Source organism: Furipterus horrens, unplaced genomic scaffold, assembly GCF_987537825.1.
Source record: "Furipterus horrens unplaced genomic scaffold, mFurHor1.1.pri manual_scaffold_1, whole genome shotgun sequence".
Lineage (NCBI taxonomy): Eukaryota > Metazoa > Chordata > Mammalia > Chiroptera > Furipteridae > Furipterus > Furipterus horrens.
This window is the reverse complement of record NW_028327171.1, coordinates 24,067,858-24,081,448: the sequence shown is the minus strand read 5'-3', so window position 1 is coordinate 24,081,448 and position 13,591 is coordinate 24,067,858. Positions and strand designations below refer to the sequence as shown.

The following is a 13,591-nucleotide window of genomic DNA, read 5'->3' as shown; positions in this document are numbered from 1 at the left end:
CTGAACATCTACTACGGACAAAGTACTATACAAAGTATTTTCAGAAGCTACAAAATAAATCAGTCCTTGCTAGGGAGCTTTAATCCAGGTGAGAGCCAAGGAATTCACAAATGAAGCTTGATAACAATCACTACCAAACACAAATAACCATGTATCCCACTGTTCCTCTGTGAGGGCTGCTATGAACCCAATGGATTACCTTTACACCTCCTTAAAATACAAGTCTGTGTCTCCTCCCCCTATTTATCCTTGGTTCCTGACACCAGTTGTTGTGAAGACTACATGTTATGAATTGAATTCAATTGCAATATTTTTCAAAAATGAAATAAATTTGAAAATTAAATTGTACCATAAATACTCTTTAGAGTCCTTCTGTTAGTATATTCATTTCATATACAGTGCTTCTTACAAGACACCATGCCAACACATTGTAGGACAATATAAATAATAAAAAAATGAATCATTAATTTTCTTCCCTCAATAAATTTAGTTCACACTCTGGACTCTATATAGTTTGAATAGATGCACTAGAAATAATGACACAAAGCCTTACTATTACATGCAAATATTGGGGATTATTTAAAAAAAAAAAACCTCTTGTTTACATTTCTTAAAACATCCCTAAAGTATGTGCCTAGAGTAGATCCTATTAACCATAGGCACACAGAGCACATGAGGCAATCCTATGTTCGTATCTGTGCAAAAGTAACTTTAGAACAGAATTTAAATGTGCCAGAATCCAAACTTCTTCCAGATGTATGCTTTCACTGATTTGGGGAAAATTGCTTCTCAGTACCCTCTCACAGTACATAGACCACATTATAATATCCAGAGGCCACTTTGCACTTTTATGGAATCCATAGCGCTGACTCATGCTGTCACTGTCATCAAAATAATGTTGTAAATATCTTCTCATCTTTCCATGTTGCCTGGCTTATTTTTCCCCTAAGAGGCTTCACACGGGTCTTTTTATATAGTTTCCTAAATCCCTGCCCTCATTAGTGATTTTCTTCTAAAACCAGAGGAACTCTCATTTAACCAGCTGCTTTAAAACATCATTTTCCCTCCAGGGGCTTTTATCCCTTTTGAATTAGATGGTGTTTATTAGGGGGGGGGGGGGGGGATGCTTCTTAATACAAACTAGCTATGATTATATTTATTTCCCTTAAGTCAGCAGAAATAATTTGGACTTCAATATTCTTTGTGTTTTATTGAGGCCTGATTTGGTGTGCACTGGGAAGAATGTTCCCCCTCTAAGCAGAATCAGGATTTTTATTGAGAAAAGAAAGGTGGCCTACCCTTCTTTATGGCACAATTTTGGTATTGATTCTGAATGCTGCATAACAAATTACCAGAAACCTAGCATCTTAAAACAACACGCATTTGTTATCTTACAGTTTCCTTGGGTCAGGAGTCTGCTTGTGACCTTGCTGGATCTTTTGCTCAAGGTCTCGCAAGTCTACAAGATATTGTCTGGGCAGTGTTCACATTTAGACATTTAAATAGGGAGGGTCTCCTTCCAGACTCATTCAGGTTCTTGGCAGAAACCATTTACTGGGGTTTGTAGGACTAAAGGCCAGGAGGTCTTACTGGCTGTTGGCTGAAGGCTACCTTTAAGTCCTGGAGGACACCCACAGTTCCCTGCCATCCATGGGCAGTTCACAACATGACAGCTTACTTCTTCAAGTCCAGGAGAACAGTCTGTCTTTGCATCTAGCAAGACAGGTTCGTTTATGTGTGTATGTGTATATTATGATAATGATGGGCTTAATACCCTATCACTTTTGCCATATTCTTGGTTAGAAGCAAGATACAGATCCCTCCCACACTTAAGGGGTGGGGATTACCTAAAGGGATGAACCCCAGGAGATAGAGATTATTGGAGGGTGGTCACTCTAGGGACTGTCCACTATAATCCCATTGAAATGAAATACTCAGGGAGTGATGCTACTAGGACCTACGTGATTTTTATTCTTCTTCTGGAGTCTACCTGTCTTAAAGGAAGTTTGTAATTCTCTAAACCAGGTAGTCTTAGTTCTCCTGTTTTGAAAAAAAATAGAAGCCATACAGAAATTTTGGGGCAATGCCTGGGGAAGCTACAGAACCCAAGAGGGTAAAGAAGATTAAGTCAGAGAAATAATGACCTCAAACATATTAAGAGGTCAAATTTTCAAAAATTTATATATCACTATTCATTGGTTTGTGTTTGCTTGTTTTGTGACTTATTTTGCTTTGATTTCCTATCAATATTTAGATCTGCATGTGTTCCATCTGTCTCTCTGTTCAAGCTGTCTGTTTTTGCCAACTTCAACAGTTTATAGAACTACTGCCTATCGTCTTCACTCAGTTCCTTTCAAGACACCTCAATCCCCTGCAGAAGGAGGATTTGTAACCGCCTGCTTTTCACTTCAGAACATGAGCACTGCAACCGGGCTTGCATCTGTGTCAAACTTAAATAGCTCTTTACCAAGACAAAGGTGTGCTATAGGTAACAACCAGGGGCATTTCTGGTCTCAAAAAAACCAAAAATAAAATAAAAGAACTCTTGCGTATTATTCTAAGTACTCTGTTTGCGAGTAGTGTTTGCAGTGTGGAAAATAGGGAAGTGATTTGCATGCCAATGACCAAGTACAAGCTTCAGAGACTTAGCAGTTTTGAAACTGATATTTATGAACATCTGCTTTTCCCCCACAAATTTTAATATGGATTTCATCCTTTGAAACCTACAAAACTCCTGGGTGCTTCTTCCGTCTTTATCTTGGGAACATGCTTTAAAAAAAATTTTTTTTTGTCTCCTTTTTTCCATTAAACACATTTGAAATCACTTTTGTTGAAACAACATTGTGTATATACAGTGCCGGTGGGAATGCCTAAAATATGATATTAAATGTTTGCAACTCAAAATGCTGTATTCAGCATGTGGAACCTCCAAAATGTCCAATCCAAGAACACAGATTGTAATAGTCTTAATGAAAGATATTTGAAAGTATTCATTTCTAGTCTCAGTTTATGCCTTTCATTATTCCACATGTATTTTTTTAATGTTTCCTTATGTGACAGGCAATTTTTGGTGCTGAAGTTATATTATAACAGCCAATACAACAGACAAAACTCCCTGCCCTCATTTTGTTTATGTTCCACTGAGTGTAAATGTTCTCTAAAAAGAAATCCCTTTAAAATTCTCATACTACCATTTGTATAGTCCACTAGTAAACCTTGCACTGGGCTGGTAAACCAATGATGTCACTCCATTCCCAATGTTGTACTAGACTCTGGGGATACAGCTATGAGTGAGGCAGCCTGTTTCTGCCCTCAGGGAGCTTAGCGTCTAGCATACTTCTCACTTCTGTCAAGAAACGTAGACCTGGCAAACCAGGACTCTGGGGTAGAATGTGGGTAGCCACTTGAGCATCCTCTATTTTAGATCTACCATAAGCAGTCCCCCCTTCAGCTCTTGGACAAACCAGGAGCTGTCGCTGTGAGTGGAAGATAAGGCTATACGGACCAGAGGAAAGGAAATAAAATCACAGCTGAACAGAGGACAAACATAAGTTGTCTGGGCATGTACAAGGCTAGCAAGGACATTAAATTCCTCTTAGGAAAGCAACCTTTTAAGAGAGCAGTTCTGACCACCCTGTAGCAGAGGACACATGTCATTTACATAATAGGAAAGCCTCAGGAGGACAGTAGAGCTATTTGATTTGGTTAGGCTAGTAGTTCTCCACCCATTTACAGTGTAATGGGACCTCTCTCCTCTGCCTCTTAAACAGGAATGCATTGGCACAATGCCGTAAGGCTCATAAAACATGGGTAGTTTTCTTGGTGTGTCAATTCTACTCACCCATTAGAGGGGGAAAGTTAACTCATTTACTGATAAGTAATTTAAGACATCATTTTCCATTAAAACAATACAGCCATGTCATGGAAAAGAATGCAAAATTTGCATACACTTTTAAGATAAAGCAAACTACTAAACACTGGAGACAAAGGATTAAGCCTTTCTCCATATTTTCCACTAGCCCCTGCAACACCAACCTAATAAAAATAATTTTTTGATATGCGTAATTGGTTCTCAAGTTCATGTCAAGGGTACCTAAAAGACAAATCCCCCAATAGTGTTCCTTTCAACCGTGCTGCCACTTAGATGTCCCTTCTTTTTAGAATTTCTGGAACTGCAGCTTGATGCAAGAAAATTCTGGGCTACTTCAGGCTCTGACCCCTCACCACCGACCCTGGCGCCCAGCCCTGGGGCCCGTGCTCACTGCCCTCTGCCTTTAAGAGCACTCCCTTGGAAGAGCTTGAGATGCTCCTCTTTCTGTGGTGGAGCAAGAGAGGTCTTCTCAACCCTCCCTGCTCATCCTTAGTACTGAAACTGAACACTGGCCCTCCTGCTTCCACGGCCCCCTTTCCAGTTTCAGAATCCTATGCAGCAAGCAGATCAACTTATATTCCCTGTGCTTTGTGTTCCTGAAACAGGACCTCGACCAGGTACAGCTCCATCTGGAAGAAGTGAGGTTCTTTGACGTGTTTGGCTTCAGTGAAGCAGCAGGAGCATGGCAATGCTTCATGTGCAACAACCCTGAAAAGGCAACCGGTGAGAGACCGCCCCCCCGTTACTGCTAAGAACCATGTGTGCCCCTGGGGTTGACAGGGGTCTCTGAGCCCTGCTGTTCTCGTTGGCCCTCTTCTTGCATCAACATCCTTGGCTGTAATCATGCACAGAAGTGTGCCTGACCACGTCTGCTTCATGCTGGAAAGGTTATCTCACCAAAGTAGGAGTGAGAAAAAGAGATGTTCAAAGGGAGAGACGCATAAACCAGAAATGAGCAAAAGAAACAATATCTTACACAGCAGCCAGGATAGTAGTACTGGCCATTTCACTCAGAGGCCATCTTTATTTCCACCCAAACGACCCTGAGGGTTAGAGAAAGAGAAGCATTCTGTCCAGAGCTTCAAAGAAATGAGACCACACTTAGCGAATGAATGAGCACACAGACCGGGTCATCTCCTGGTCATCCCTTACACTTCCGCTTTACAATTAAACTGTGTAAAAATAATTTCTTAAGCAGTGAGAATTATTTGAGCAATAACTTCATAGCTGGTTAGTCATCCTTCCCCTTTCTTTCTGCTACCCAAGAAATTTAGTCTCCTTTCCTTTCCTAAAAATAATAATTGTTAGTGAATATGGGCCAAGCTCTGTGCTAAACATGTCAGATATCTCATTTAACCGTCACAAAAAATCTTATGTTAGTACTAGTGTTACCGCCTCTTTTACTGATGGGGAAACTGAGGCAAGTTGCAATTTGATAACTTCCCAAAGTCACACAGGTAATGGGGCCTCAACCTGCCTCCAGAGCCCACACGCTTCTGCTTCCTGGTTCCACTGGCCCCACCCTGATTAGTGGAAATTGGTTGGTAATAAGCCTATGTACAAATGTTATGCTGTCCTTGGAATATGTCATCAGAGATTTGCCCTTTAAGAGGACACAGAGTTGTCAACACCAAGACTGCTCAAGAACTACAGTTTAGACCAAGAGAGCAGTGTAAAAACACTGTCGAGCTAAAGTCACTTTGTAGACAAGTCTTCCTCTAGACTCTAGAGAACCATTGATTATACCACCTGTACCTGTGCATTTATTTTAGAATTTTGTGCAGCTTGGAGATTACCCATCATAACAAGTCTATCCTCTTGCTAACTGCCAAGATGTTGAGGTTGAATAGAAAAAAATGTGTTCATTTGGCCAGATGAAGATGTGAGGGAATCGAGAAGAGGCACCAATTAAAATGTATTACCCCACGGAAAAGGCATGGATGAAGGAAGCTGGCAGTTAAGGACGCAGACTTTGCAAGGCACGTTGTTGGCAGATTCGAGCCAGGATTGAGCTGATGCCAGAATGAACACCTCAATTTTTAAAAAGTTACTTGGAGCCCTGGCTGGGTGCCTCAGTTGGTTGGAGTATTGTTCTGTACACCAAAAGGTTGCGGATTAGATCCCTGGTCAGGGCACATACCTAGGTTGTAGGTTTGATCCCGGGTCAGGCCACAGGATGGGAGGCGACCAAACAATGTTTCTCTCACATGGATGTCTCTCTCTCTCTCTCTCTCTCTCTCTTTCTCTCTCTCTCTCCCCCTCCCCCCATTCTCCTCGCTCCCCCCACCCCCTTCTACTCTCTCTATTATTAATAAAAGCATATCCTCGGGTGACAATTCAAAAAAAGTTAGTTTGAGCAAATAAGGAATTGGGGAATTGAATGTCTCCATTATAAACATTTCTAATTTCAACTATGAAAAGAGCTTAAAAGAAATTTTGAGAGCATGGCAAAGTAAGGTGCTTATCTTAGGGGGCTCTGGGAGGCCCTTCAGAATTTTCATTCCAAGTAAGCTGAGTCCTTAGTTCAATAAACAGTTCATCGTATCTGGCCAAGGGAGGCCTCAGGAAAGGGCCTGAAAGTTAAAAATACAAAGTGTTCCTTTAATATATGTTTTCTCAAATTCACTGCCATGCACTTGAGAAGAATACTGTGCACACACTCACTCTTTCTTATTTGTGTTTCTCACAGTTAAATATAGACTGAGAACATATAGCAATAAAAATTCAAACAAGACCAAATATTTTATAACAGAACATATTGAATCAAAATGTTTGGCCCTGAAAACTTCAGTGTGCTTGGATTTCTTTGCTCATTTCCTTTCGCTACATGAAACGGGGGGGGGGGGGGGGGGGTCGAGCTAGAGAGAAATCCTATTTTAAACTAATGTTTTCACCAAAAGCTCTTGAATCCCTGAAAAGTTTATATAGGTTGTTAATCTCATCTTCTTAGTTTTATATAAGCATATAAATGATATATTTAATCTAAGTGAAAGGTCTAACAAAACACTGATGGCACATATATTATTCACGGAGATAATGTTTGCATTCATGTCCTGCTTAAATTGTAAATTTCAAGATGATCAGGACATAGGAGTAAATATTTTGTGATTTGGTTATACACAGCTAGCATAGTACTTGCATCTCATTTTTCATTTATGCAATGCACAGTTGTTGAGTTGGTTGAATGTCTCCTAGAAGGCATATATGGAGAATTCAAGCATACTCCCTTATGTATTTTTAGCATGCAATAAATACTTGTTGAGTAAGTGAATGAAAGAAGAAATAAATGAATGTTTAGAAATGGCAAAGCCAAAGCCTTGAATATTAAAATATGATGTTTCAAGATTATAATTATGCATTAACCATGTCAAAGACATCACAGATTCCATACCCAGTACATTTTGAATCTGGTAAAATAAAGGTTGGTGCTTGTTTTCTCCTTGAGAGAAGCCACCACAAAAAGAAAAGGAGAAAAGTCCACTTCCCTTCCTGTCTTATACTGGACATACTGTGCCCGAGTCCTGTTACTGCTCTGAGTTTTATCAGTGCCCATGCAGGGTCCAGATGTCTCTTGGGCCTCAGGGAGGAGGAGCTAAAGAAGTAGGATTGGAGTCTAGGAAAAAAGGCTGAAGAAACTGGATTTGGGTTTGTTTGTTTACTTTATAAGGTACTGACAAATGATACCATAATTGTTGTCTAGTATTCACTGTTCCAGTATTTAAAAAATATTTACAGGGTCAGTAAACACACAATAAAATATACAGACGGTATATTATGGAATTGCATGACTGAAATCTACATAATTTTATTAACCAATGTCACCCAGATAAATTCAATTAAAAAGATAAATAAATAAATACATACATACATACATAAATAAATAATAAAGTATTGGCAGCTATTCCATAAATGAGGAACAAAGCATGAGGCAATTAGAACTTCAATTAGAGATCCTGAAATATAACTGCTTCTTAACAGTGTGTAGACTAAACTATGGGACTCTAGAAACCAATAGCCCGTCAGCTGACTTACATGGTTGGCTTAAGTAAATTCCCCTCTTCAGGTAAAAGTCTCGTCACACTCCACCAAATCTCACTCACCTTCCTACCAACTCCACCATCAACACACAGAAATTCACAAGAGTTTAATATCTGGTATTCAATAAAATATATTTTCTATCCAATTAGGTGCAGGTGAAGTCAGAGGAAACTAAATGCTAGAATAGTATAAAGGTCCTAAAAAGATTTTAGTTGCTGGCATTTATTATGTTAGCCATGTGCTAAACTTTACATGCATTTTCCTTATTTTCTTATCATTACTGACTGCATTTTACAAACAAGAAAACTGAAACACAGAGAGGTTATGCAATTTTCCTAAGGTAACACAGCTACTAAGCAATAGAACTAGGGCTTGAATCCAAGTTAATTCTCTTGAACCTGAAATTTCAATCTCTAGGCCACATCCAAGTTAAGGACATGGAATACTGGAAATTACAAGAACAATTACTCCATTTACTTATCATGAAAAGACCAATGAGTGACCTACCTTCCCGACAACTTATTCTAGTTAAAGAACAGCAGGGACTTTGCACAATAATGTGTGGGTCATAACTACACATGGGAAACAGTTACATTAGAAGCTATTACCCTCTGCTTGCTGATTCAGTTTCTGATCATCACTTTATAAAAGTTAAGAGTAGATTAGAAAGTTACTGAAATAACTCAAGAATCCTGGGACTCTTGCCTGGTAGTGTTTATTACCAATCTCTTTACCCACAGGAACAGGAGAATGGAGATTGAGTAAGTAGTTTAAACAGAACAGAATTTATTTCTGGAAAAATAAGCAAATCACTTTTATCACCCCATGTCTTGGAATTGCTGGTGCGTGTTAACAGTAAGAGTTAGTCAGCTGGCCATCCTGGAACACATCTGGCTTTCTATTTAGTTACATTTTTTAAAATATATTTTAGAGATTATGCTATTACAGTAGTCCCAATTATTTTTTCCCTTTCCTCCCCTCTGCTCAGTACCCACCCTTCCCTCCAGCAATCCTGCCCCACTTAATTCATGTACATGGGTCATGCATATAAGTTCTTTGGCTTCACCATTTTCTATATTTTTTTCTTAACTTCCCCTGTCTATTTTGTACCAATGAATTATGCTTCTTAATCCCTGCACCATCTCTCCATTCCTCCCCCTTCCTCCTCCCAGCCGATAACCCCCCAAATGATTCCCATGCCTATGTTTCTGTTCCTATTACGGTTGCTTGCTTAGTTGGATTTTGTTTTCATGTTTTAGATTCAGTTGTTGATAGTCGTGAGTTTGTTGTCATTTTAATGTTCATGGTGTTGGTCTTCTTTTTATTAAATAGATCCCTTTAACATTTCAGATAATAATGACTTGGTGATGATGAACTCCTTTAGCTTTACCTTGTCTGGGAAACACTTTATCTGCTCTTCCATTCTAAATGGTAGCTTTTCTGGATAGAGGAGTCTTGGTTGTAGGTCCTTGGTTTTCATCTTGTTGAATACCTTTTGCCAGTCCCTTCTTGCCTGCAAAGTTTTTTTGAGAAATCAGCTGATAGTCTTATAGGCACCCCTTTGTAGGAAACTCTCTGCTTTTCTCTTGCTGCTTTTATCTTGAACATTTGGCATTTTAATTATGATGTGTCTTGGTGTGGTCCTCTTTGGGTCTAGCTTCTTTGGGACTCTCTGTGCTTCCTTGGCTTGTATGTCTATTTCCTTCACCAAATTAGGGAAGTTTTCCTTCATTACTTTTTCACATAAGCTTTCAATTTCTTGCTCTTCCTCTTCTCCTTCTGGCACCCCTATGATTGGATGTTGGCACATTTAAAGTTGTCCCATAGGTTCCTAAGCCTCTTGTCATTTTTTTCAATTCTTGTTTCCTCATTTTGTATTGGTTGACTGTTTTTTCTTCCTTATGTTCCAAATCATTGATATGAACCCCAGTTTCCTTCACTTCACCTTTGGTTTTGTGTGGATGTTTTTTATTTTCATTTAGCATAACCTTTACTTCTTCCTTTATGTGTTTGCTGTACTTAAGCATAGCTCTCAAGCCTGTGAACATCTTTATCAGTGTTTTGAACTCCATCTGTTATGTTGGCTATCTCTTCGTTGCTTAATTCTTCAACTAGAACCTTAATCTGTTCCCCCTTTTTGGCCATACATCTCTGTCTCCTCCTCTTGACAGGCTCCTGTGTTTGTTTGCCTCTGTGTCTTACGTAGAGCTTCCACATCTGTTACATTGTAAGGGGTGGAGCCTTAGGTATCCATCAGTACAGGGTGACCCGTTTCACCATGTTCTGGCACTATATGTGAGGGAGGGGTCTGAGAGGGAACAATGCTGCTTGCTCAGCACTCGCTCCTTTTTCAGGCACTTCTCTCACTTCTGTATGGGACTGGCGCCTCTCTAGCTATTGCCCTGGCCATCGTCCCAGAGTGAGTGAGTCTGCAGATGTTCTAGGATTGTGGGGGCCCTTAAACAGACTCTACTGAGAGGCCAGCAGTTTCTTTCTCCACCCCAGCCCCCACTGGTGTGCACAGTCAGAAGCAATGGGCTTTATTTTCCTCAGTGCTGGAACCATGAGCTGTGTGGTCTGGTCTGGTGCTGGCAGCGCTCCCCAAGTGTTCCTCCCTACTTTTTAAAATGTGTGACTGCCTTTTCCGCCAGCCTGTTGCTGCCGCCACTGCCACCGCTGCTGCTGCCACCATACTGCATCCTCTCTGCCCTGGCTCCGCCCCTCCTACCTGTCTTGATGAGTATTTCTTCTTTATGTCTTTGTTTACTGGACTTCCATGCAGCTCAATTTTCTGGAACTTCTGGTTGTCTCTAGTTTTGAGGTAGTTGTATTCCTTCTTAGCTGGGGAGGGAGACACAGCATGTCTGTCTAGGCCTCCATCTTTGCCAGAAGTCCCATATTTTTTTAAAGATGAGGGAGAACTAGGTCATGACTTTCACTCCTGTTCCTTGAAACACGGGACGCCTTTGTTCTTACACCCTACAAAAAATAACTTAGAAATGGCTCAGTTTTTGGCTCTAGTGTCTTCCTCTACAAATCTGAACGTTCCCAGTATAATTACTCTCTGAGTCATTAGATATTTAGATATTGAAGGTGATTGTCATAGGAGGTCTTCTTCAGTTATAAAAGAAAATGGAAGAATTTTTTTCAGACAACTTGCTCTCATTATTTCTCTTTAGAACTTGATGTCAAATATTTGTGCTATAAGACCATGCTGTGCATTGATTATATCACATGGCAAGTAGAGATGGTTCAAAGTTATATCTGGATAAGAAAAGCCTTTATAAGGAGATTTGTGGCTATTCTTTGCTGGATGCCTTCAGTGTGGACTAGGTGACTTTCCATTCCAGACACCAATGTGAAAATGGGCTAAATGACCCCTGAGGACCAGACCATAGGACACAGATAGCCTTGTGAGCCCATTCATATGGAACTTTTCCATTTTATTTCAGTGTCAATATTCACAAAATTTTAAAGGTGACAAAAGAAAACCCATTTTGGATTCATTCAATGGCTGGGTTTGTGTTATAATGCCTTCCCTCCTAGCACATGTCAGAACATTGTCATATGTGCTAAATGTTCAAGTACCAAAAACAGTTCAATGCTTGTGTAGGACATTTTACGTTTATATACTGTTAGTGACTCCTGAATATGTATTGACTGTGTAAAACCTCAGCTTCTTGTTCAATAACACTTTGAATTACTTTATGACAAAACAAATACACACTTATCAACCCAGGTAAGTTATTATCCTGGAATCTTTGTCCTTTTCCTCTCTTCCCATCTTAATGGTCTATACCCCTTTGGTATGGGCATTCCTCTCTGTTAAATCTCCTCTCTCTCTCTCTCTCTCTCTCTCTCTCTCTCTCTCTCTCTCTCTCTCTCTTTCTCTCTCTCCCCCCTCTCTCTTTCACACACACATGCATGTGCATACACACTGGCATCCATGGACACACCACCCCCAAACAGAATAAATTCTCTCCTCTCTGCCCTTTCCATTCTCTGTCCACACTTCTGCAATGTCCTCAGCATGTGGCCATCAGTCTCCCCCACAAGACAATAAACTAAAGAAGGAAGAACCATGGATTATTCATCTGTGTATGCCCTACCCAGTGACTGGCACATGGTAATGCTTAACAAGTATCTGGCAGACAGACGGGTGAGTGAGTAATTCATGGATCATGTAAGTAATAGGATTACTATGGAGGAAGCAGGATTGGTTCTGAAGTGTAACTTTAAAGTCTAACTTTTAAACATCTGATTTTTCTCAAAATTAAAAAAAACTTACTGAATTATAACTTTGAATTAAATATTTTGCAAAACAAACTTTTATAAAAAGAGAATGTTGCTGTGTACAAGGTTTCAACACCTTATGGTACCCAACATTTATGTTATATGAAACAGTTTCCATTCGTACATACACAAAGAGTCCATAGCACACTATACTTGCTAATAATTTGTGAGCCTCAATGAGAAATAAGCAAAGATCAGTAACCTAGCACTCTTACATTTATTTTTCTTCCAACATCACTTTCCAATCTTTCAGCCTTTCCATAATGGATCAACAATCTTATCTTAATATAGAGTAAAAGTGTCTCATAGACTTTATACTCGCAACAAAGCATTAGTCACTCCGTGGTTACCTACAAATCAATCCTCACACATGGGAATGTATCCTTCTCTACTTGGAGAAGAAGCTGAGTCAAGCTAATATATGGAGGAGGAGGAGGATGCTTTATTAGTAAGGCAAGCTAGCATGAGTGAGGTAGTCTCTACAACTATACAGGCTTAAGATGACATTGACTTAAAAATTTTGTATGTAGTTGTTAAAATAAAACACTTAATATATAGCTTTTAAAAGCTCACCTTTCAGAGTAATCCTGATTTTTATTTATCTATATAAATACATTATAAACAAAAATTATTTTTCAATCATGAGCTCATGTATGTAAAAACACATAGAGGTGCTTCTGAATGAAGTCACCCAATATCTCAATAGGGTGGTCATATTTTCCATCAGATCTCATTCTTCCCACCTTCTCAGAAACTCTGTAGTACAGATTACCATTTCTCTCTTCTCTATTCAATGTTCTCCATCCCAAATGAATCCTCCCATTGGCCTCTAAACATACTCAACTGACTTAACCTCTCCTTTCTCTTCACCTACTGCCTCTCTCTTACCTACTCTTTAAGGCCAAATGAGTTGTCAATGCTCAGTCTCTGCATTTCCTTGCCTCCTTCACCTTCTGACTCTACCCTTCTCTATCTGGCTTCTAAGCCCATTATCTCCATGTCCAATATAGTCATGCAAGTCACCCATGCACTAGATATGTATCAGTCCTTGTGTTACTTGTCTTATAGCAGCATTCAACTCTATTGCCCATTTCCTCCTCCTTCAAACATTTTGTTCCTTGACTTCTGTGACACACACTCTTCTGCTCTCCCTCTGACTCTCTACACACTTCTCAGCCTCCTTTCTGGGCCCACCTTCCTCTATCCAGCTATTTACTGTTAGAGCATCTCCCTTCTCCTCACTGTACACACTCTCCCCAGTCCATCTCTGCTGGGTCTGTAGCTGGACAACTCTCAAACGTGTATCTGCAGTCCAGGTCTCTCCTCCAAACTCTAGTTTTATTTACATATACCACTGCATACTTGACTGCTTCAAATGCACCTCAAACT

General features: G+C 39.8%; 1 protein-coding gene across 1 annotated transcript in view; it reads left to right on the top strand.

Annotated features, from left to right (window-relative positions):
- Nucleotides 1-13,591, top strand: part of VEPH1 (ventricular zone expressed PH domain containing 1) — a 205,981-nt gene that overhangs the window by 175,640 nt on the left and 16,750 nt on the right. Inside the window, exon 12 of the mRNA XM_090272057.1 lies at nucleotides 4,477-4,594. Within this exon, the coding sequence (XP_090128183.1) occupies nucleotides 4,477-4,594 (118 nt within the window). The remainder of the gene's footprint in view (nucleotides 1-4,476; nucleotides 4,595-13,591) is intronic.